Consider the following 23,778-nt stretch of genomic DNA (forward strand, 5'->3'; position numbering starts at 1 on the left):
TATCGCATCTAAACTCCCCTACATCATGTGGCCTTTAGTGTGTTCACAGAATGGGAAAAAATAACAAATCATGTCGCATTTAAGGGTTTTTCCACCTTTTGTGCAATTCAAAAAGTTGAAAAAATCATAGTAAACATCTATAATCAACCTAGAATCATCATGACAATGTCGGGTTCAAATGGAAACGAGATACAATCACTAGTTCAATTCAGTATGAAAAAAAACAATTCCTAGACAACTCCACAATCAATTTGCGCCCAAATCCAATACTAGGACATCTAGTACCCAGAATCAATAGGTAAAAGGAGCAATTCAGCTACTTAGGTATTTTGTTATATGTGGAAAGCTTGGGAGTCTGTGGTACATTTGATTAATGGTCTTGGTTCTATTTCTAGGATTGAGGGTACTTTTGTTAGCTATAGATCCATTTGATGGAATCTAGCACATAATAACAAACCATTGGCACTCACTAAAAACTCTATTGCTAGAGGATGAGATGTTAAAAAGGGGTGTACGAGTTTTGGTGATATATTTCCTTGGGCAATCTGATCTCTTGGAATGAAGTCCAAACAAAGTTTGAGATTCCTTTAACACAAAAGAAAACATAATCTATCCCTAAAATAGCTCAGTCTAATGTTAAATTCTGTAGTACCCCTGCCCTAATCAGATTTGTAAAACCGGTTTGACCTTGGCTGACTTTTTATGTGGCATTCTTGGATGGTTGATTTACCATGATGAAATGTTATAGTCAGATATAATGATTATTGTGCATACTTGTAAATGTGTTTTCGCATCGATTTTTATGTAAGTTTATTTGATCTTCAAATTCGTGTTATTAATCTCGGGTTAACACTTTCATTAAATATATATATATATGCATGTGTGACTCATGGTTGCAGGAGATTGCAGGTACAGTACCGCATAGGTACGAGGTTCGTCTCCACCTGGATTCGCAGGTTTGAGTGTACCTCATCAGCCCTAAGAGATTGGATTAGGTGGTCGTAAGACCCTCATTTTACCCTAGTCGTGCTCAAGTGAGCGTCGTCAGTCGTCCATCAGTTTCCCCTTTAGTTGGGTATGCGGGTCATGTATCTGGTTGGCGTTCTTGGGTTGTGTGTTTTGCATGCGGTAAAATTGAGTATTTAATCCTTAGTATTTAATTTGATTAAATGTGTTATTTTACGCATTAGTAAATTAAGGGACTAAATTAAATAGGACCCCTTTTTGTGTGATTAATCATTAATTAGAATTGCTCAATTCCTATTTGTAGCAAGTTCGATTAAATGGTTATTTTAAATGATGAATTAATTAAATTTGTGCATTTTGAAAGGAAAGGTTAAATTGTATTCGGAAATAGAAATAATTTACCCTCTTTGGCATTTTGAAATAAAAATGTTAGTTTTAATTAAATTAAGAAAAGCAATTTTTAGAAGAAAAGCAAGTCTTTGCATATTTGAATTGTTGGGAAAAATGATTTTTCATTTTATTTGGAAAAAAGTATTTTAAATCCAAAAATATGAATTTTGGTCAAACTTTTCCATTTAACCTGAGGTTTGGAAAATATTTTGGGAGGATTATTTTTGGAGAGAATTATTTTGGGATGAAAATTTTGGGCATTTGGGGAAGAAGGATTTTCTTGAGCTTGCAGGTTGGGCTCTTCATCAAATCTTTCCCAGGATTGCTAAATGAGGTAGGATTCTTGTTTATCTCTATGGTTTCTTTGCTAAATAGAGATTGTATTGATTTTGAAGGTTTCTGGTTGTGTTTGTTGATAATCCCATTTATTTTGGGGAAAATGGAAGAGTTGTAATTAAATCTTCAATTCAAACCCTCCTTCCCTTCTTTCCCAACCTCCAAATTAGATTTTGGTTTCTCAAATTGTTTTTAAAACCAAATATTGGGGTTGGCTGTTCATAATCAATTTTGTTAAAACTCCAATGAATGTTCTCAAATTTAAGCTTTAATTTGGGAAATTAGTTTGTTTTTGGGCAAGATTGGTTGGATTAGTGGGGTAAATGAGTGAGAATTAATTCTATTTGCCCAAATATGGTATTTGGATGGAGAGATTTGCCCAATTTTAGCTATTCTAGTTCTGGTTTTTCTAAATTTTAATATAAGTGAAAACCATGAATTCTAAAAAATTATTTTTCTTGCTTTTGGTCTTTATCTGAGACTCTGAAAAATTGGGGGTTTGCTGTTTTAAAGAAATTAATTTTTTTTTTAAAATAATAATATTAACTACCCCGCCACGTGGCAGGAAAACCCCACCACGTGGGATGGCAGCAGGGCTACCAAAGGTAGTGGCTGCTACCATTTGCTAGTAGTGCTACCCAAGGTAGCGATCGCTACCTTTGGTAGCACCAATTGATAGCAGCGCTACCAAAGGTAGCGATCTGCTACCATTTGGTAGCAGCGCTACCAATGGTAGCGTCTGCTGCCAATGGCCCTTGGGAAAAGGGAGGGGGCCCACGTGGGTACCCCGTTATCTTTACTTTTTGTTTTGTTTTTTGTTTAACAAAAAAATATATATATTATAATATTTGTATTTTAAATAAAGTTTTTAATTATTATTTAATTCAGGTTATTAAATAATAATTGATGATTAGTTTATGATTAATTAAATCTATTTTAATAAATATACATTAATTGATATTCAATTTCTAATTTATTAATTATGGTATATATATAGATATATATATACTAATTGATATTTTAGTTTGTATATTTTAAATATACGCAAGGAAATATTTTGTTAATTTGGGAAATGTTTTTCTATTTTAGTTTCTTTAAATGTATATTTCCATATTCTGAAAAGTGTAACTTGGTTCTGGAAAAGATAAGTTTAGAGAAATTGTTTTCGAACCAGTATGTAATGATGTTTTATTTTGAAAAATAAATATCATATTTTCGTTGATTAATGATTTTATTTTGAAAATTAAATATCAAATTTTGGTTAATTAATATATATTTAATTATATCTTTATATGGTTGTGCATATAATTACAATTATATTAATGTGATTTTGGTTTGAAAACTCATGATGAAATATTTATAATAATGTTATGATGCGAAATGAGTTTTAGTGAGTTAGTAAACCATGAGCGACATGTACCTAGACAAGGTAGACAAATTGCAATCTAATTAGATCTTTTAGAAAACTGGATCGATTGTAATGTTTAAACGATATGGAAGAAGATTGTCTTTTCCGATTTATGTCTATGCATGTTTGATTTTCTGTATTTGCATTTGCTTAAGAAATGGTAAGTCCTTGATTGTGAATGTTGGATATTGTCATATGTTGATTTGGGTACCTGCGTATGTCCTTGATCTTGAGTATTGACCGGTTTCATGTGATGGTTTTGTATCCGGTCATGTCCTTTATGCGAGTGTTGAAATGTTGGTATGTGGTTGACCATAGCTGGTCATGTCTCTAGTCAGAGTACCGTCATTCAGTGCACCTCGTATGAAATCTTGTTTGGCCAAGTGGGTATTCCTACCATATTCAACTTCGTATGCTTGTCCTGGTGTATTCCTCGGTTTAGGAGTTCGTTTGATTATGGTCTAGTGTCATATGGGAAAGTGGCTTTCGAGTGGGGGCCGCGCCCAAAATGGTTGCAGGGTAACCCATTGAAAGTGTGTTTAAATAAGTGACAACCTAATAGCATATTAGAGAGTTTAGTTAATGAAAACACCAAGTAAGATAATTGTGCCTCACGCATGGGATGAATGCTAGTACAAACTCGGCATGCAGTGAGAAGGCCTGAAATGGCAAATCAACAACCTTGTCTTCACGAAAGGATGTGTTGGGTCCACATGAGACTTGGATGGGCCGGAGGTTCGAGATAGGTTGTCAGGGTAACCCAGTGGATGGGGCTGGAACCTATGGAGGCCTGCCATGGTAACCATACCAAGTTATGTGATGACACTTGTCCCTTATGTTCGCTAGTGTGTTGTTTATGTTGTCTTTGATAGGAGCACTGTTGTGGAGTCGTATCTTGTTGTTTATGCCCTTGTGAGAACCTGATATTCATGTTAGACCATGGGTTGCTTATGATGGGTTGCGAAGACTTAGTTTCGCAGGTGCTCTGGTTGATCTTTGTATTTGCTTCTTATCATGTTCAGTTGAATCATTTTCCTATTCAAAGATCATTCATGTATTTATTGGACCGATATGGTCGTATGTATTATTGGTTTATGTACGCCTTGATGGCCAGATGTAAATGATGTGAACCTTATGTATTTTTCACCCTATTATTTATTAAAGGGGTCTTGCAGTTGAGCAAACCTAGAGATGTAGACCACTAGGGGTGAACTTCGATATCATTTTGGTGTTATGTGGTGTTTATGTTCTTTTGTTTCCTTTTTAATTTAGCATGTATGGATGGCATCATGGTTAAAATGTATAATGTGGATTAGATGATGTTGATCTTAAATGCATGTATGTAGTCATCTTATTAAATGCAGTAATTTGGATCATGTACATGTAGGTTGGTATCATGGAAAGTATTCATTAGTTTATAATGCAATTAAAGTATGTAAGGAAATAACATGCATGACGTATGTTTTATTGTAAGTTCGAACGAAATGTATGGTTAAATTGTAATGGATGAACTTAATCATGTTATCTATATTTTTAACTTACCGAAAGAATTTATCCTTGTTTAAAGCATTATCATGTCATTAAGTTAATTAACTTAATTGGATTAATTAGCGTGAGTTGAGTTAAGTGTTGAATCAAGTAATCACGTTGGGAAACTCTTTAGGTGTTAGTTAAGTCTCTCGTTGTGTAATCTGAACTTAATGATCATGCAATGTATCATTATGTTGTGTTTAATTTTTATTTTTTTTAATTTGCACTCTATTCTTGTGCTTTAGCTTTATCCCTTCAAGGTTTCCTGGCGGGGCATTACAAATTCCCTATACATTTTAGTGTCAACATAGAAATTTGGGATATTATAGTGTGGAGAAATGGCACACTCTTATTGGCAACTAAGGTCAAGGATATATATTATCTTTTGATTGAACCCTATGAAGCTTTTGATTGAACACATGATCTTCTTGGCTTGAGCCAAAAAATTCATGCTTTAGTTCATTGTTAACTTTTTTGAAATTGTTGTGGTTCGTGCATTGAAAGATGGTGTTAGTCTATATGTTTGTCAAATTTGTAATATTTTGAGATCTATTTAGCATCTTTTATTTAATTGTAAATATGCAAAGAATATTTGATCTTTCCTTTCTTGGTAATAATAGTGAGTGGGACAATAAGAATGCCATTACCTTGTGTGAAGTCTTGTTTGGTTTCATTAGATATTTTGATAAAGATCTTAATAAGTTACGGCTTAATATTTCAATCAAAATTTTGTGGCAATTATGGAGGACTTGAAATGATAAAGTGTTTTAGGGCAAGAGAAGGTTTCTTTTGGACTCTTGCAATGAACTCAACTGTAATTTCCCCTATTAGGACTTAGCTTAATTTGCCCTAGAATTTCTAAATGATGTCGGGGTTGACAGCTTGATTTAGAGCCACAATATTCGATAAATATGTAACTGCTGTTCAATATATATCTTATGAGTATGCAACTCTTATTAGATCGAATGCTTACCCTTGTCTTTGATGCTGTTCACTTGATTGGATTTATTGATCCTTCTTGGATATCCCTCAAGTCTGCATATTCTACTTTCCAAATCTGTTCAGGTTTGTATTCACGTCTGCTGCAATAATACTTTTGTCTGACTGTAATTAGCCTGCTATAATTCATATGGTGTTCCTTGTTTGCAGATTTAAATTCTCATTTTTATTCTGTTTTCCTCCTTCTAAGGTGGCATCTCTCTCTTTTGGTGACTGCTGCCTTAAACTGGTGATGATTATTAACTTAATTAAATCCTTCCCTTCACATATGTTTCTGCTTTAAACCCTCTCCTTATCTACTCTCAAACTGCCCTTTTTGTCTGCTCTGATTATACTTATATTCTAATCTGTTCTGAACTTGATCTGATTTACTTCGATTTACTTCTCATCTGATCTTCTTTCTGCTCCCTTTCTCAATCAATCTTCCCCTTTATATACCCTTCACGGCTGGGGGTGATGCCTCTTCATTTGGAGGGGTGCACCCTTTAACTAAATCGGCCCAATTATAATAATTATCTATTTAATTTATTTGTGTTTTTATTCCTAGGTCGGCCCTCAATTTATGGTCCTTTATTTGAGTCAGCCCTATATACATTCCATCGCATAAAGCTGTGATTTGCCTAGGGTCAGTCCTATTATGTGGCAACATTCTTGTTGGGGTGTATATATATTCTATTTATATTTGTTTTATTAATTCCATAATCATTTATTCACCCTTACCTGCAGACATAAAGCAGCAACTAGTTTTGATGCTGCATTTAGGGTTTGTGACTTCGGATTTTGAATGCTGTGACTAGGGTTTTAATTCAGAGCATGACATCAACCTTGCCTATATTGTTTTGCAGGTGACTTTGACAACAAAAATTTTGAAGAGAAAATTTTATAGTTTGTTAAATGGCGGCAGATTTGTGTACACAAATCTGATATAGTGCACATGGGGTGGTGGCCAAACATACAAAGGAATGGTCGAAAGCCAAAAGAGAAAGGGACAAGGACAAGGATGTCAGAGCCATTCGAGGACTCAACCAAAACTTCTTTCTACAACCAAAACTTCCTTCTACAAGAGAGAGTGAGAAAAGCAACAGCATAGATTTGCAATAATGGATGCAAAATTATTATAATGATGCAATTGATTACGTAATATAGATATGGGGCCTTGCTTATATAGGCAAGCTGAGAGACAGGATTAGACAAGACCATGATAAGTGTCTTAATCCTATGACATGATAACTAGAGATGAGATCACATGACAATGAATGCCTTCTAGAAAAATTCCTAATCTCCTAAGTAAACATAACATGTGAACATGTGTGAATAAGACCTAACTAATAACTAGTTGGACAATGTGTCTCGTTCACACCACAGGAGGGAAACCGGGTAGGCAATACCTCTATTCACACTAACACCACCCTCCTTAAGTGCACTATAGGGAGAATCATGAACAAATGCAAATGATGTAAAGATGCAATGATGGATACTGACTACAAGGCCATGTTAGGTACCCATTTACAAAAGATCTCTAACAAATAGAGCAAAGGAGAAAAACCACGTGAAAAAAACCCTTTTCCAACAGAGAGAATGCAAGAAATCATGTATGTACAAGTGATGGAATAAGTGGTGATGGAGGACTCAACATGACCATCCAAGGACTACATCTATCAAAAACATACAATTGATATCCCCCCATGGGAAAAAAAAAAGTAAATATATCCCTCCCATGGGAAAAAAAAAAGTAAATATATCCCCCCCATAATGAAGTATCTCCTATGCCAATGGCGAATGCTCAAAAACAAAAGAGAATCCAATGCCTACAAAAATTATGCCTCCCCTTGGGAAGAAAAAAGTCCAATGGTCAATGTAGAAGAAACTCCAACTCCAAGAAGAGAGATGAGGGAAGAATCATTGTGAAGTGTCTCTAAAAACTGATCAAACACAGAAATTGCTCTAAAAGCAGATAAAACTTCTTCTTTTTTTCAAATTGGGTGCTACCCCAATCAATGAAGATGACACATCACAGCTATCTGGAAACTCATGAACATCAATCTCCAAAGACAATGATGGTGTGACAATAGTTGTGTTCTAACTGTCATCAAAGAGGAGAGAAAACCCCTCAAATGTGTCATCCAAATCTGCAATATGAGACTCACAAAACAAATCAGATAGCTATCAAGTAATCATCCCACAAAGCTGAATCTGAAAGACAATGATTATCCTGCTGAACTACTAGACGCCATGGTAACATTGAAATTTGAAGGAGCATAAGGTGGAGGAAATGGAACCTCCACACAAGTCTCAAGAACACCACGGTTCAAGTGACCAAATTTCTTCTTAGAAATATGATTCACACTTCGTGCATGAGTGTGAATACCAATCAAAGGAACTACATCATCATCTGGAGCAAAATGTGAAAAGGTATACAATCAAGAAGAATGATCAACCATCCTGTTGAAGTGTTTTTATGCACATGCGAACACAAAATAAAATGCCAAGGTATCTTATCATCTCTTTAACAAAGTTATCCGAATGTTGAAGATTTGCCTAAAGGATAAATCGAAATGACTCCAAGCTTCTGGTATGTAGGGTCTCTATGTGTGGATAAGCTCTTGTGGTATGATGTGATTATGCTAGAATCACAAGGGGACTTACATTCGAATGCCTGAATGCTTGATTAGCTGGAACTTAAGTCATAACTACTTACTGGGAAATAAAGAAATATAAAAAGCATAAGGTTTAGAGAATCTATTATAGGACCTAGAATGTAAGAATATAGATGAACGACTAGGCGGAGTCCTACTGGGCTAGGTATCACCATCAAACTGAACAATTCGACACCAACTCAGTGCAATCTTCTAAGGGAATTTTGAAGATGTTCAAATCATCACCATCAAACACTGATCACCATTCAAGTTAATGCATAAACAATGGACGCATAACAATTTGAAGTTAAGCTCATTCAATGCCAGTTGACCACACAGGGCGCACTTGCAATCAATAGGAGACTAGTGGTATGGACCAGGCGAATTCCACACAAGTGCATTCAACAATTTTCTCCATTCAATCTAATTATCCACCATCTAATATGAAGATTCAACAAGAAACCACACACATTGCAAAGGGACAACATATTTCACCATATCTTCAATTAAAATGGAATCTTTTACAATTAAGGCAACAAATTTTTGCATTCTCCTCCTACTCTACTCTAACTTCTATTCTATTGACTATTGGCTGTTCTAACCACCTATTAACTAACTATTAACCAACTATTATCTTTACAAATGAAGAGCCAGAGCCTTATATAGAGAGCTCTTTACATTTCAATGGCTAGGATTACAAGATGAAAACCTAATTAGGGTTTGTTACAACAAACTCTCCTTTAGCCAATGAGAAAATTACATTCAATGCACAAGAACCAATAGGAAACAAGGGTAGGTACATCGAAATTTGTGCCTCTGTGTGCAAGTGTGGTTCACTAAATCTGGACATGTTGAGGTGGAGCCTTCTGATTGGAGGAATAGTGACTAGGATGCCACCTTGTCTTGCGCTTGTGCCTGGTCAAGGAACTTTGTATTTCTTGATATTCAATGTGATGATGATGAGAAGCCAACTTTGATTAACTCTTCTGAAACTATCTGCTTCTTCAATGTACCCTTGCACTGACCTTGGTTGATACTCTTTCATCCTTGATGTGCTTGATGAATGATGTACCTCTCCTTGGCTCTCATGTGTTTGATGAAGCCCCCTCATGGTCAAGTCACTCCTCCTCTAGTAGCTCACCTCGCCTTGAAGTGTTTGTAAGATCCTTCCTTTGACATTTTGTGATTTCTCTATGTGATAGAATGAGGTCCTTGAGAATATCTTGCTCTATTGCTTGCAACTCCTTGAACTCTTGAAGTCCTTCAACTTGGAAGCACTTTGAGTCCTCTCTCACGCATTTGAAGTGTCCTTGATGATGATGAAACTTGAAGAGGTCGCCCTTGTCTTGGCCTGATCTTCCTCCAACTTGATTTTATTGACCTGCAAAACAAACAAAAGATGATTAAGAATACATGATATATATTCATTCTAACATGGCATTTCTTACCTTAAGTCATCAATAAGAAGATATTTGCATCAATTTCCCTTGAAGCTAGGAGGAAAAGACACACTTTTAGGAGAGATTTGCTTTTGTACCTTAGAGAGGGTCAAGAGCGAATTTGACATTTGTGTTCAAATTCTTCAAGTTTACTCATTTCTACTAGCTCAAACCATGATTATAGATCCTTAAGGCTTAGATGAGGTCATTCTTCCTTATGCAAAATTATTGAACCAAGGATTCTACTCAAACAGGAGGTGAGATGTAGATTTTGAAAGAATTTGCTCTTGTACCTTTGGAAGGGTCAGGAGCGAATTTGATCCTCTAGGCTCAATTCATACTCCTTTTCACTTAGCCTTGTCTTAGATTTGACCTTTCAATCCCTCTCTCCTAAAGACATCATTTATTTGACCCCCAAAAAGGCCTAAAAGAAGGATTTCGCTTTAGACCTTGGGCAAGGACAAGACCTATAATGAAATTCTCTCTAGACCCTTTCCAAGGACAGGACCTCTAATGAAATTCACTCGGGACCCTTTCCAAGGACATGACCTATAATGAAATTCGCTCTGGACCCTTCGGAAGGGTCAAGAGCGAATTTTGCATTTAGTCTCAAATTCATTATTTCCTTTGCTTCAATTCACTTCTCAAGGCAAGTATACATCAATCCTCTCTCAACCACGCCATAGGAACAAAGATCTTGACCCCAAACAAGGAGTAAATACGTGTTTAGGAAAATTCTCTCTAGACCCTTTGGAAGGGTCAGAAGCAAATTTTGCATTTTGCTCAATTTTCCTTCATAAAAAATCATTTCTCATCCTTTTCTCATCAAAAAAAAGTTATTTGCCTTCAAAAATGCTTAGGAATAGGTCAGTTCAAGGGTTTGAGCAAGGTACAAGGTATCTTGAAGAAATTCGCTCTGGACCCTTTGGAAGGGTCAGGAGCTTAGGTGAAATTCGCTCTGGACCCTTTGAGAGGGTCAGGAGCAAATTAGCTATTTGCACATCAAACTTTCATCACTTCCTTCAACCTTGCTCTTAGTCTTAGCTTTTGGGTCCTCCCTCCATCTCAATCAAGTCCATTTGCCCTCAAAGTGATGTCCACTCAATGCTTTTGGTGAGAAATGAGGCCTTTATAAGAATTTCGCTTTGGACCCTTTGGAAGGGTCAAGAGCTTAGGTGAAATTCGCTCTGGACCCTTTGAGAGGGTCAGGAGCGAAATTTGCTCTTTTAAACTCAAATCCTTCACTTTCATATCATTTCTCTTTACTTCAATTGTCTCCAAGGCATGATAACATCCTAGTTGAGGTTCCAAGGTATGAAATTAGTCCATTTTGAAGCAAAAGGGAGGGTCTTAGGAAAATTCGCTCTAGACCCTTTGGAAGGATCAGGAGCGAAATTTGCTTCTCTAGACTCTATTCATACTCAACTTGCCTTGGACTTGTCTTTTCCACCTTTCTTCTATCACAACCAAGTCAATTCGCCCTCAAATATACTTGAAATGGGATTCATTCAATTGTTTGAGTGAGATAAGAGGTCCCTTGAAGGATTTCGCTTTGGACCCGTTGGAAGGGTCAGGATCAAAATTCATATTTTCACTCAATTTATCCTTCATTTTACTTTTGTTTTGACCTTGGTCCATGCTAGGAAGGTGTCCTAAGGGTTTTCCTTGCTCAAATTTGGATTCAAAGAGAAACTATTGACAAGTTCGCTTGGGTACCTTTGGAAGGTACATGACCTTAAGAGGAATTCGCTCTGGACCCTTTGAGAGGGTCAAGAGCGAAATTTTGCTTTTTGCATAAATTCTCCATATTTCATCACTTCACTTTGTTTGAATTCACTTCAAGGGCATGTACGAATCAAATCCCCCTCACTCAAGGCATAGAATCGTGAATTTCTTCCAAATAAGGGGCAAGAAGGTGCTCTTAGAGAAATTCGCTTTGAACCCTTTGGAAGGGTCAGGAGCGAATTTTGCAATAATGCTCAAATTCTTGACCTTTTCTCCAAATTTCCAAGTCTAAGTTTGTCAAAGGCATCTCCAAGGGTGAATTCAAGCTTATTTCCTCCCAATCCATGCCTTAAAGTGAAGTTTTTGTCCAAAGTGGAAAGTCAAAGAGAGCTAAGGAAGATTTCGCTCTTGTACCTCTGGAAAGGTAAGGAGTGAAATTCACAATCTAGCTCAAATTCTCCATTGTCTTCTAGCCTTTGCGTTCAAGTCTCATTGATATGCTTTTCTAAGGGATAGGTAAGTGGATATTGCATCAAACAAGGCCCTGTGATAGAGTATTTCATCCAATTTGGGGGGGTTTCTTTTGAAGAATTTCTCCTGTACCTTTGAAAGGGTCAGTAGCGAATTTGAGGTTCTCACCCAAATTCCTCATTGTTCATGATCAAAAGTTTGCTCACTTAATGTTCCAAGGCATCCTAAGGGTTTTCCTAGAAACAAGACCCATGCCTAACCAAGGGGAGGGTTTCAACAAGGATCCTGACCTGGACCACCTACTGACCCACTTCAATTCAAGCAGACCCTGCTATCCTAATGATCCCTCTGGCAACTCCCTAATGCAAAGGTTAATAGCCAAGAACCTAAAAGACGAAGCCAAGAAAACAAACCCTAGAAATCAAAAAGTAGGAGTCCCCATTTGCAATGGACCGATGTGTGAATATGTCACAACACATCCCAACAGCAATGATATCTCTACTCTCCAAGTCTAACAAACACAAAATTAGGCATGAACTCAACTATTTTACCTGCTTCACTAGAACACAAAGTACACCATTGAATTTTCCATCTCCTATGTCCAGAAACACACATATATGTGTTATTATTTATCAAAATGTGTGGCAAAGAGCAAGGCTCAAAAGAAGAGAACATACCTTGTGATGAAGCCATATGATGTGAAGCTCCAAAGTCAAAGTTATCTACCTAACTCAAGACTTGTAGATGCATGAAGTTCTTTACCTTTCATCTTATCAACTCCATTAGCAGAACCAACTGTCCCTGACCATGTGGATAATGATGATGGTGTAGAGGAAGAGGGTGAACTAGAAGACTTTAAAAGCAATGAAATACTGTGCACCTCAAGGAGTTGCTTCAACTCTTCTATTTGTTTTAAATAACAATTATGTTCTCCTTGCCCTTGCTTCTTGCAATATGCACATGTGGGTTTCTCCTTCTTAGATTTTCCTCTTTGGAAAAGGCAAGATGATCATTAGATTCTGTCTTAGTTTTGGGTTTCTTCTATCCTTTTCCTTTGGGTGTTTGTGCTAATAATGCCCAACTCTTGGGAAGTGCATCTAACTAGATAAGTTCTGCTTGCTCTCTAGTCAAAAGAAAGCATTCTAAAAGATTTGCCTAAACCATCCATGGTGGAATAAAAGGTAGAAGAAAAGACTGCAAATGTTCCTTTTAACGTAGGCAAAATCAAGAATATACATCAAGAATATACATTCTTTATCAAATTTATCTTTCCCACAACCACCCAAATGAGATGTCAATAATTTGAACTTAACCAAATAATTCCCAATGGTAGGAAATATATCAAGAGAAAGAGATGCCAATTCTGCCTCAATTTACAAAGAACGAAATTTGCTAATTGTACCAAATAAGTCTTTGTACTATGCCATAACTGATTTGGTGCAGTGCACTCCTCAATGTGGAACAACAAACTATCATAAACATGCAATGCAATCAAGCCCATAGCCTCATCACATTTGTTTCTAATAGAAAATCTCTCAAAACTCTTTAGTGAATTCAAGTTTGTCACCCAAAGTAAACCATAAACCCCTTGAAAGGAGCATTTGCTGCATTTTGGTTTTCCATGTGTGATAAATTTGCAATAATAGACGCAAAATGATTATATTGATAGAATTGATTACAATTGATACATATGTACATATGGGGCCTTGCTTATATAGGCAAGGTTGAGAGGTATGATTAGACAAGATCATGAAAAGTGTCTTAATCCTATGACATGAGATAACTAGTGATAAGATTACATGACAACTAATACCTTCTAAAAGAATTCCTAGTCACCTAAGTAGACTTAACATGTGAACATGTGTTAATAAGATCTAACTAATAACTAGTCAGATAAGGTGCCTTGTTCACACTACAAAGGGCAAACCAGATAGGTGATACCCGTGTTCACACTAACAAAGGATCCTAAGGAGTATGAGTGCATTTACAGTTATGATTGCACTGTTCTTATTGCTAATCACCATGGAAATGTCTACACCAGCACTTATCATATCCCACAGCCTGTTAAAGCAGTCAATCTTTACTCATCACTTCTGATCTAGCTGCACCTGTTGTTGTTGAGATCTCAAGAAGAGTTCTGATCTAGCTGCACCTGTTGTTGAGATCTCAGAGAAGAGTTCTGTTAATAAACTGTGATGTTGATAAGTAATTTTACAGTGGTGTGACTCTGCCCCAGTGTTTTTTTTCTATCTTTATGCTGGCTGTTCTTAGTCTTACTCTTTGGTTACATTATGTTTTAGCTGGTACCAGCAGATTGTGACTTGCCATTAATATCTTATATTGCGTAACCTGTCTTGTTGACTACTGTGAAATATTAAAAAAAAATCTCCTTGAGATTGAGGCAAAGCACATGGGCTTACACTATCAAGCAGTTACATGATAATAGAGACTATAAACCCATACTTTAATCCGATACCAGGATAATGTTCATTTCTTTTCAGACAGTTTGAAAACAAGTTCAACAAGGTACTGATGAATCAAATATCATTACCTGCATGCCTTCCACTCCACTGATGCCAATACCAATATCAGCCTCTTGAATCATGCCAACATCATTGGCCCCATCACCAATTGCCAGAGTAGTTTTATGAGTACCTTCTTTCACTAATCTTGTTACCTGAAACATAAAACAATGCAATAGCCTCCAGTTATCAATCTCAAGATGACTATTAATCTAGATAGAAAACTAAATCACACGAGTGTGAACATTGTGAGGATAAGCAATAACTCAACCAAGGATTTTTGCTTAGGGGACACTCGACAGCAAATGACGGAAGCACAGTGTATGGCCAATTTCAAAAACCGATCTTTTAAGTCAGCTTCTAAGGCATATGCCAAAGCTTTTCCATCAATTATCAAAGCAAAAGCAGAGTCAGGATTTGTCTCCAGGATTATTGTCTGGTAAGCATTGGTAATTTGCAGTGAAATGCTTTCTTTTGCTGCCTGATCATATGAAAAAAATCTGTAATCAGAACCAACCTCATCCATGTGTTTTTCAATCTATTAGGAAATGTAATTAAGTCAACCCACCTTGGCAGATTTATCTTGGTTACTGGATTCTTCCAAGCTCTTTAGACTTAAACAAATTTGTTTCATGCCTTGCCGAAGCAGACTGCATGCAAATCTGTTCAACATCAACAGTTCAATTTATATAAGATGATGAAACAAAAAGCAATGAATATAAATTATAACACAATCGTTTGCAGCAAATTTGGAGATTTGAAGCTCCCTACCCTATGTTAATTGCAGTCTCCATCTTATCACCAGTCAGTACCCAAATCTTAAGACCTGCTTGAGCAAGTTTATCTATACACTCAGGGACCTTGACAATTAGAAAGAACAAAATGCATCAGATACAGCTCCAAATTCAATTATAATAAGGTTATGTTAAAAACAACATTTTAAAATTAATAATTATACCAAATGAATGGCCATAGAACTTACCCCTTTCTGTAGTTTATCCTCAACAGCAGTGGCACCCACAAGAATCAGATCCTTTTCAATCAGGTCAGATGCATTCTCCAGTAGGGACTCTCTATCGACGCCAATTGTTGTCTTGGCCCTGAGAAACAATGTATTCCATTCTGAATATTCTGTTTCTGTTATGCTCTTGTATGCAAGTGCTAAGGTGCGCAATCCTGCCTCTCCATACTGAGCCAGATGTGCGCGTGTTGCTTCTTGATAATCTTTCCCATTCTTCCCAAGTCTATCAAAGATGACACTAAAAGGCTCCAAACGGAAAAAATGTTAATTTCAGAAGATCATAAAAAACCTAAAATAAATTTGACAAAAGGAAGAAACTTGCAAAAGGAAAAGATACTAAGTTCAGAAGATCATAAAAAATTTAGAAAATGGGAGGACATTTGATTAAAACCATTTAAAAAAGACAAAATTGAAGGATCACTATAACACAAATTAATAGAATAGTCCGCACTCAACAGGAATGCTTATTTGTGTGCAATATAATGCATCCATTTATATCGCAATCTTACTCACTAAAGGATCTAAACTTGCGACAAGTCAATGAACTACATGTGCCGTTATGCTACTAGAAACTCTCCAAATTATGTTAGTGATTTGTCCTGTGAAGGCTTGAGTTTGGAAGTTGTATTGTAATTGATTTGTTATCTAGAATACAATTAGTTCGAGTTTTGGAGATTCTGTTATTTCCCAAAAGAGTTTTCCCAAGGTATGTTGCTAGGTTGCGGTTATCTTCTGTCTATTTTCTTTCATGTAATTGTTTGATCATATTTTCTATACATCCCTCCTCATAGATTAGCATCGCAATTTCTAATACTAATAACAATGAGGAGTGGACTGTTCCATTAGCAAGAATACCAGCTGCCTATAGGATTGGCACACACACAGAAACTGAAGGCAACTCATAAATTGTTGTTAATGTTATTTATAACAGATTTTGTTCTTAATTATATCTAAAGGCTATCTTACAAGAAATGCTGATTTAAAAATAAGTTTCATGCTATTAAAATTTCCCATTCTTACAAGGAACAAAATTAGGCTATTGATCTCCTAGCAGACCTAGGTGCTTCGAAAAATACATACTCATTTGTTTAGAGCATGGACTGAGTGATTCGGAGAATTTGCATGAAATAAATGAAGAATAAATGAAGCATGCATCGAATTTGAAATGATGTGAGGATATTGTTTGGTGCATAGTTTGCAAACTCTGCAAGTACTCTCTGAGTTGCCGAGTATTCTCTATTTTTTTTGCTCCACAAGTTTAACTCGCAAGTTTTTATAGACACGGGAAAAACACACGTGAAAACGACAACGCAGGTAAAATGTTCGTTAAAATGCATTTTTCACATGTTTTTTTGGCTATAAAACCATGCTTTTTTTTTTTGAGATGTCAATTTTTAATTTAACGCACTTTGCGATTGAATTTTGCACAAAATATACATTTTTTTTTAAATTAAGTTTTAGTACTTTCCAAGTTGCCGAGTTTTTGCCGAGTCAATAATTTTGGGCTTGCTGAGTACACTCTGAGTTGAGTATACAAACTATGGTTTCTGAATGGTGACAACAGATACATAGCTTGAGTACATCCCTTCACACATTTCTAGATTAGTGCACCATCAGTAAAACAATCTGGGGGCAATCTCCATCTGAAATTAAGATATTTTCAATAGTGTATTTGAGCTTTAATTCAGGTGGTGCTATTCGACAAGTTGATGATTCTATAGGGTAGTGTTGATGTGTGCAAAAATACACGACCAAACACAGAATAAAATATCCAGAGGTATCTTATCCTCTCTTGAATAAAGTCTCCGAATGCTGAAGATGTCGCGAAGAGGATCAATCGGGATGACTTCAAGGTTCTTTGTTGTAGGATCTCTACATGTGGATAAGCACCAGTGGTCGTTGTATATGCTGTTTCTTCAAGGGGCCTTACGTACTTTCAGAGAAAGCTTGTCCGTGTTTCTTTCCAAATGCAGGAACAGGATTTCCCTAACACTAACAGATTTTCAAAAAATGTCAAAAGGTAAGGGTTTCAAGGAAGAGATACTTAAACTATTCCTAAGAATGACTCAATGAAGGCTAGACTTGATAAAATTCTACCAATTTCAGTATCGCCAAGAAATTACAACTCTACTGGAATTGATGCGATCTTCTAAGGGGATTCAATATCTTTCAAATCATCAAGGATATAGATACTATCATAGAGATACATATCAATACTTCCAAGAATGATTGAATTCTTAATCAATATCAATGTTTCCAGTTGACCACACAAGGCGTCCTTACAATCAGTAAGAAGCTAGTGGTTTGGAATATGAATCTCATCAAAGGTCAAGCACAACAATTCGCCCTTCAAACTTAAAATCTAAATGCTATTTCGACTGAGAGTGATTCAAGAAGATAAACAATCATGAAGATAACCACAAGTACTGCAATAAAACACCAAACTTCAATATTTTATTGATCTCATAGCCAAATGGACAAAAATTGTTCAAAATTCTTTCTTCACCACTCAACCTTGCTACAACAATAACTTTCCAACTTTCTTCTCTCTAAGCTCTCTCTCTTTTTCTAACTTTTCTAACTTTTACAAATGAAGAGCCAGGGCTTTATATAGAGAGACCTTTACATTTCAATGGCTTAGATTGATTTAGGATGAATGGCTAGGATTACAAGATGAAAACCCTAATTAGGGTTTGTTACAACAAAACCTTTTAGCCAATGAGAAAATTACATTCAATGCATGAGACCCAATAGGAAACAAGGGTAGGTGCCTCGAAGTTTGTGTCATCACTGATAAGTCAAGTACATTGAATCTGGACATGCTGATGTGGACCTATCTGACTGGAGGAAAAGTGACTGGGATGCCACCTTGTCTGGTACTTCCTCAATGATGACTTTTGTCGATCCTCCATCGTCCTTGATATACTTGATAAGGATTGTCCTTGATATACTTGATGAACGATGTACCCTTCCTCGGCTCTCTTGTGTTTGCCTATGAGATCCTCTTGAAGAGGTCTTCCTTTGACCTTGATGTTGAAATATTCTTCTTGAGATCCTCATTTCGATCTTCCTCCAACCTGGTCTTTCTGATTTCTTTCTTTTCCTGCTGCAAAACAAACAAATGAACATCAAACACATGATATATAGCTTATACAATCTCTGATTTTATGTGATTTGCAGGTCTGATAGGTGCAGGTTTAGGGTAGATTGTCCTTTTCTTGAGCAAATTTGCTCTTGCTATGATGAATTCAGTCCTTCCTTTATTGAATTTTGTTGTTGTTAGGATGTACTCTGCACCTTAAAGTGACTGATCTCTATAAGACCTGAAATTTGCCTCCTCAATCACCAATCTGTCTAATGAAATCTGCTTTTGAAATTCGCCTTAGTTGGCCGACTTCTCTTTAAAAATTCAAATTTGCTTTTACCGCCAAAGTGAGATTGGTTTATTAATGCATCAAATGTTTCTAGGTTGACTTGCACTTAGTCTTCTCTTGATCTTTTCGGTTTTTTACCATAATGCAATTGCCTTTAATAGAATTTCGCCTTGGTACCTTAGAGAGGGACATGAGCGAGCTAGGATATAAGTCAAATTTTCATCAATATTTGATGAAGGCAAGCTTAGTTCTCACGATCTACATGAAGTTTAGGATGCTTGAACACTTGAAACCACCATGAAGAAGACTTACAACACACTATCATTAGCATATTACTCATCCTCAATGCATTTCGCTCCTGAGCGAATTAAGGGCTGATCTTAGTTTTCTCACTCACATACTCAATTTTCATTATCATTAGAAGGCTCATGCTGCAACAAAGACTTAAATTACCTTCAAGAAGGCTTGTCTTGATATCTTGATTAACAAAACATTCTTCTTCAAGAGATTTCGCTCCTGTACCTTTGGAAGGTACATGAGCGAATTTCTTCCTCTTGACTCAATTCACGCTTCATTCCTATCACTTTGCCTTAGACTTGATTTTTGAAATTCTCTTCTCATCGTGCTCAAGTCAATCTACTCCCAACTTTTCTTAAAACAAGATCCTCTTAGTGCTTTAGGTGAGATAGGAGGTCCTTCCAAGAGATTTCGCTCTGGACCCTTAGAGAGGGACATGAGCGAAATTCTTCTTTTGATTCAATTCTTTCACCATTCCTCAATACTTCACCTTGAACTTAGCTTTTGAATCCTTCTTCCATCATGATCAAGTCGGTTTGTTCCCTAATAAGATCCATTCAATTGTTCCTTAATAAGATCCGTTCAATTGCTTGAGTGAGAAATTAGGTCCCTTCAAGGATTTCGCTCCTGTACCTTTGGAAGGGTTAGGAGCGAAAAATGCTTCTTGGCTCAAATTCATCATGTTTTGCTATTCAAACTTGTTTCAATTCAATTTCAAGGCATGCATACATCATTTCCTCTTCAATCACACCATAGGAGCAAGGATTTTGGTCCAACTTAGAAGCAATGGAGGGCTCTAAGAAAAATTCGCTCTTGTACCTTTGGAAGGGTCAGGAGCGAAAGTGACAATATTGTTCAAATTCTCCAAACTTCATCATTCAACTTGGTTTGAATTCACTTCTAAAGGCACACATAACTCAAATTTCCTTCAATCAAGCCCTGAAAGCGTGAGTTTGGATCCAAGTAAGGAGCAAGAAGGTGTTCTAAGAAAACTCGCTCCTGTACCTTTGGAAGGGTTAGGAGCGAATTTGATGCCCTAGCTCAAATTCCTCATTGTTCATGATCAATAAATCGTTCAAACAAGTCTCTGTCACTCCAATGTGAAAAATATCAAATCAACCTTTCAAAGAAGGCCTTAGTAGGGATTTCGCTTCAAATTGGGAATACTGGACAGTTTCTTCACTTGACGAAACTCATTCCATCAACTCATATCCTAAGTCTTAGTCATCCATATCAGATTAACCTCAAGAAGACCTTTGAAATCCATTTGCTTTCCAAAGCTTCATCCAGATTTAGAAACTAAGTTCATCAAATTTTAATCCCTAAGGCAAATCGGTCATTACATCAGTCAAAACTTCATCTTTCGTTGTCAAAACCTTCTTCACTGAATCGGCCATCAGAGGTTCTTTTGTAGCAGATGATTGGTCAATCAAATTCACTTGCTTGCACAATTGAATCAGGCCGGATTTTCATAAGCTTTGGTCTGATTTTAGGACTTTCTGTATTTGCAGGATTAATTCTATCTGAGTGCATTCTTCATGTGGAGATGCACAGATCAGATCTCTTCCCTTATGTGGAGGATTCCCCATTCTTGGTTTATCATCATCCTATATTCCTCGTGCTCCATTATTTGTTTACAACCATACCTGCAAAGACACAAAACTTGAATTAATTATCATGTACATTAATCATATTTCTGAGTTTGAAATAATACTTAGATCTGATTGTGGTCTAAACTCAGAGAAATTAATCCACTGGAAATTGCATTTAAACCAAGAGTGAATGAGGCCTGATCTCTTCCTGAAGATCTGATAAATTTTCCCGTGAGTAGGAACCAGCCTGCTTGAATCTCTTCTTACACAGCTTATCCCTTATAATTCACCTCATTTTTGCTTGAAAATCTTCTCTCCTTTGGAGCCAATCAGTGATTAATATCTCCCTTCAAGATGGATCTGTAGGTACAAACCTAGAAGTTTTGAATCAACTTTGAAGTGAATTACTTTATATTTTTTATCGTTGAATTTTAGTGGAGTCCAAAACATGCCACGAATGTGAGAAGGGATGAAAGGTGTAACAACAAAGAGGATGTGGTGGCAAAGAGGATGGGGTGATGTTGTAAAGAAGTGCCACGGGGGAATAAGGTGGAAGAGTAGAGTGAGGTGGATGCTCTCCCTTTCTAAAATTTCTATTAAAAAAAAAGAACTTTTCTTTCATTCCAAAAATTCTGGTGGTGGTGGGGCCCGTTTGATATGATAGACCAAAAAAAAAAACATTTAAAGTCCCCAAACCAGTGGTTGGTGGGTCCCAACAAGAGTCTTTAATAAAAAGTTAATTCAATTCTCCATTTTGAGTTTAAAGTGGGGCCCAAAAGGGTGATGAGAGGAATGTGAGGGAAGTGGTAAGGGAAGCTGCTACATGGAGAAAGAGGGGAAATGGGATGTTGGAGGAAAGGGGGACATAAGGGATATAAATGATGGAAGTAGGAGATGCGTCGGGTCAGGAGGTATAAGAGGTAGTGGATGGAGTTAGGGAAGGTTAGGGAGTAAAATGTAATGGGAGGTATGAGGGGGTAATAAAAGGGTAGAGGGGTGTAGGTTATAATGGGATGAGGTTTAGACTAGGTGAAGGAAGGTGGCATAGATGGGTAAGAAGGTTAGGGGTCGGGGTAGAGGTAAGCTTAGGGAAATAATGGAAGTGAGACTTATGGGATGTGGGTTAGAATAGGTGATTTTAGGGGAATAAAGGAGGAAAGGAAGTTAGTGTGGATGGTAGGCTAAAGGGAGTGTGAGATAGAAGGTATGAGAGGAAGGGAGATGTTAGGATAGAATAGGGGTGGGGGTAAGGTGGAAAGGAAGTTAGTGAAGGGAGGTGAGGGTGTAAGATGGAGGTTAAGGGGTGTAGTGGTAGGACTAAATGTAGGTGAAGGGTAGTAGTAGATGAGTATGTTAGGTGAAGGTGATAAAAGATAAAGAGAGATAGAAGGTAAGGGATATGGAAGTGGAAAGGGTAGGGTGAAATGGTGATGGTAGGAAAGGGGAAGTGGAAAGCCGTTAAGATGGAGGGTTATGGAATTAAGAGAGAGATGAAAGGATGAAAGGGTGGAATGGTGATGGTGAAGGCGAGGAATGGAAATGAGAGTGATCGGGCCTAGGCACCCACGGGCAGTGTTGGGAGAAGTGGAAGTGATAAAATCTTGGCTGGGTAAAGGAAGTGTCGAACCTCGGTTCATCTTAAAGAGACAAACTTGATCAACTTCTGACCTCTTGACCCACTATACCTCTTCAATGCAAAGGTTCATAGCGAAAGACTCAACACTAACCTTTCGAGGACCAATCCTAGAAAGCAAAAAAGTAGGGGTCCCCATTTGTAATGGGGCGATGTGTGAATACGTCACAACAGGTAGACAATTGTGTTTCGTAGCAGGGTTTGATGTGATATGGCTGGTGGCTCCACTTCTTGACACCCCTTGAGATGGGCGTCAATCTCTGATCATAGATGGAAGCTCACTTTCAACTACAACTCAATGGCTAACCTCAAGATAGTTAGTCAATTCTAACTAAGGAGGATTTGGATGGTGATTGGTTATTGCAACCTTGTGCTATCTATTGGCAAATTTTAAGAACTTGGTGGAGTCTATTGGAAACAAACAGCTAAGGCAAGAAAAAGAGTTTTAATAGGTCCAAGAGTTTGGGATTCAAGTAATTGTTTGGAAAACCTAAAAAATGAAACCAAAATTTGTATTTCATTTTATGTAAGAAAGAGAAATTTTAGATTTTTTTTTTGCCATGAAAGAGAAAAATGTTCAGGATGGTGGACAAGCCATAGTTGCTTATGTAAGGACATTGTGTGCCTCTCTAAATAACATAGCAAGGGAATATATACATACACCTATATCTAATGATTGTTTTTTGGATATTCTTATGTTGAAAGATACCTGTTGACGTGTATTTTGTACACAATCAAACACAGAATAAAATACCCAAGGGTACCTTATCCTCTCTTGTATAAAGCCTCTGATTGTTGAAGATGTCGCAAAAAAGGATCAATCAGGATGACTCCACGGTTCTTCGATGTAGGGTCTCTACATGTGGATAAGCACCAGTGGTCGTTCTGAATGTTGTTTCATCAAGGGGCCTTACATTTCCGAATTGTAGGAACAGAATTTCCTAAAACTAACAAGTTCTCAAAAAGATCAAAAGGTAGGGTTTGCAAGAGATGAATTCTAATCTAATCCTAAGAATGACTCAATGTAGGCTAGACTTGGTAAGATTCTACCAATTTCAGTATTGCCAAGGGATAACAACTCAACTGAAATCGATGCGATCTTCTAAGGTGTTTAATGATTTTCAAATCATCAAGAATTATAGATACTATCATAAAGATACATATCAATAGTTCAATAATGATTGAAGGTTCAAGCAATCCAAATATCTCCAGTTGACCACACAAGGCGTACTTACAATCAGTAAGAAGCTAGTGGTTTGGAACGTGAATCTCACCAAAGATCAAGCCCAACACTTAGTCCTTCAAAACTCTAATACCACTTCAACCAAGAATGATTCAAGAAAGTAAACAACCATGAAAATAGCCACAGGAATTGCAATAAAACACCATAACATCAATATTTTATTGATCTCAAAGCCAAAATAGACAACAATTGCTTG

General features: G+C 36.8%; 1 protein-coding gene across 1 annotated transcript in view; it reads right to left on the reverse strand.

The window, feature by feature from the left end:
* LOC131079598 (probable phospholipid-transporting ATPase 4) overlaps positions 1-23,778 on the reverse strand; it is a 77,008-nt gene that overhangs the window by 20,249 nt on the left and 32,981 nt on the right. Inside the window, exons 3-7 of the mRNA XM_058017597.2 lie at positions 15,405-15,681; positions 15,194-15,282; positions 14,991-15,084; positions 14,694-14,903; positions 14,452-14,577 (exon numbers count right to left, since the gene is read on the reverse strand). Coding sequence (XP_057873580.2) covers positions 14,452-14,577; positions 14,694-14,903; positions 14,991-15,084; positions 15,194-15,282; positions 15,405-15,681 — 796 coding nt within the window. The remainder of the gene's footprint in view (positions 1-14,451; positions 14,578-14,693; positions 14,904-14,990; positions 15,085-15,193; positions 15,283-15,404; positions 15,682-23,778) is intronic.

This window comes from Cryptomeria japonica, chromosome 9, assembly GCF_030272615.1.
Source record: "Cryptomeria japonica chromosome 9, Sugi_1.0, whole genome shotgun sequence".
NCBI classification, from domain to species: domain Eukaryota; kingdom Viridiplantae; phylum Streptophyta; class Pinopsida; order Cupressales; family Cupressaceae; genus Cryptomeria; species Cryptomeria japonica.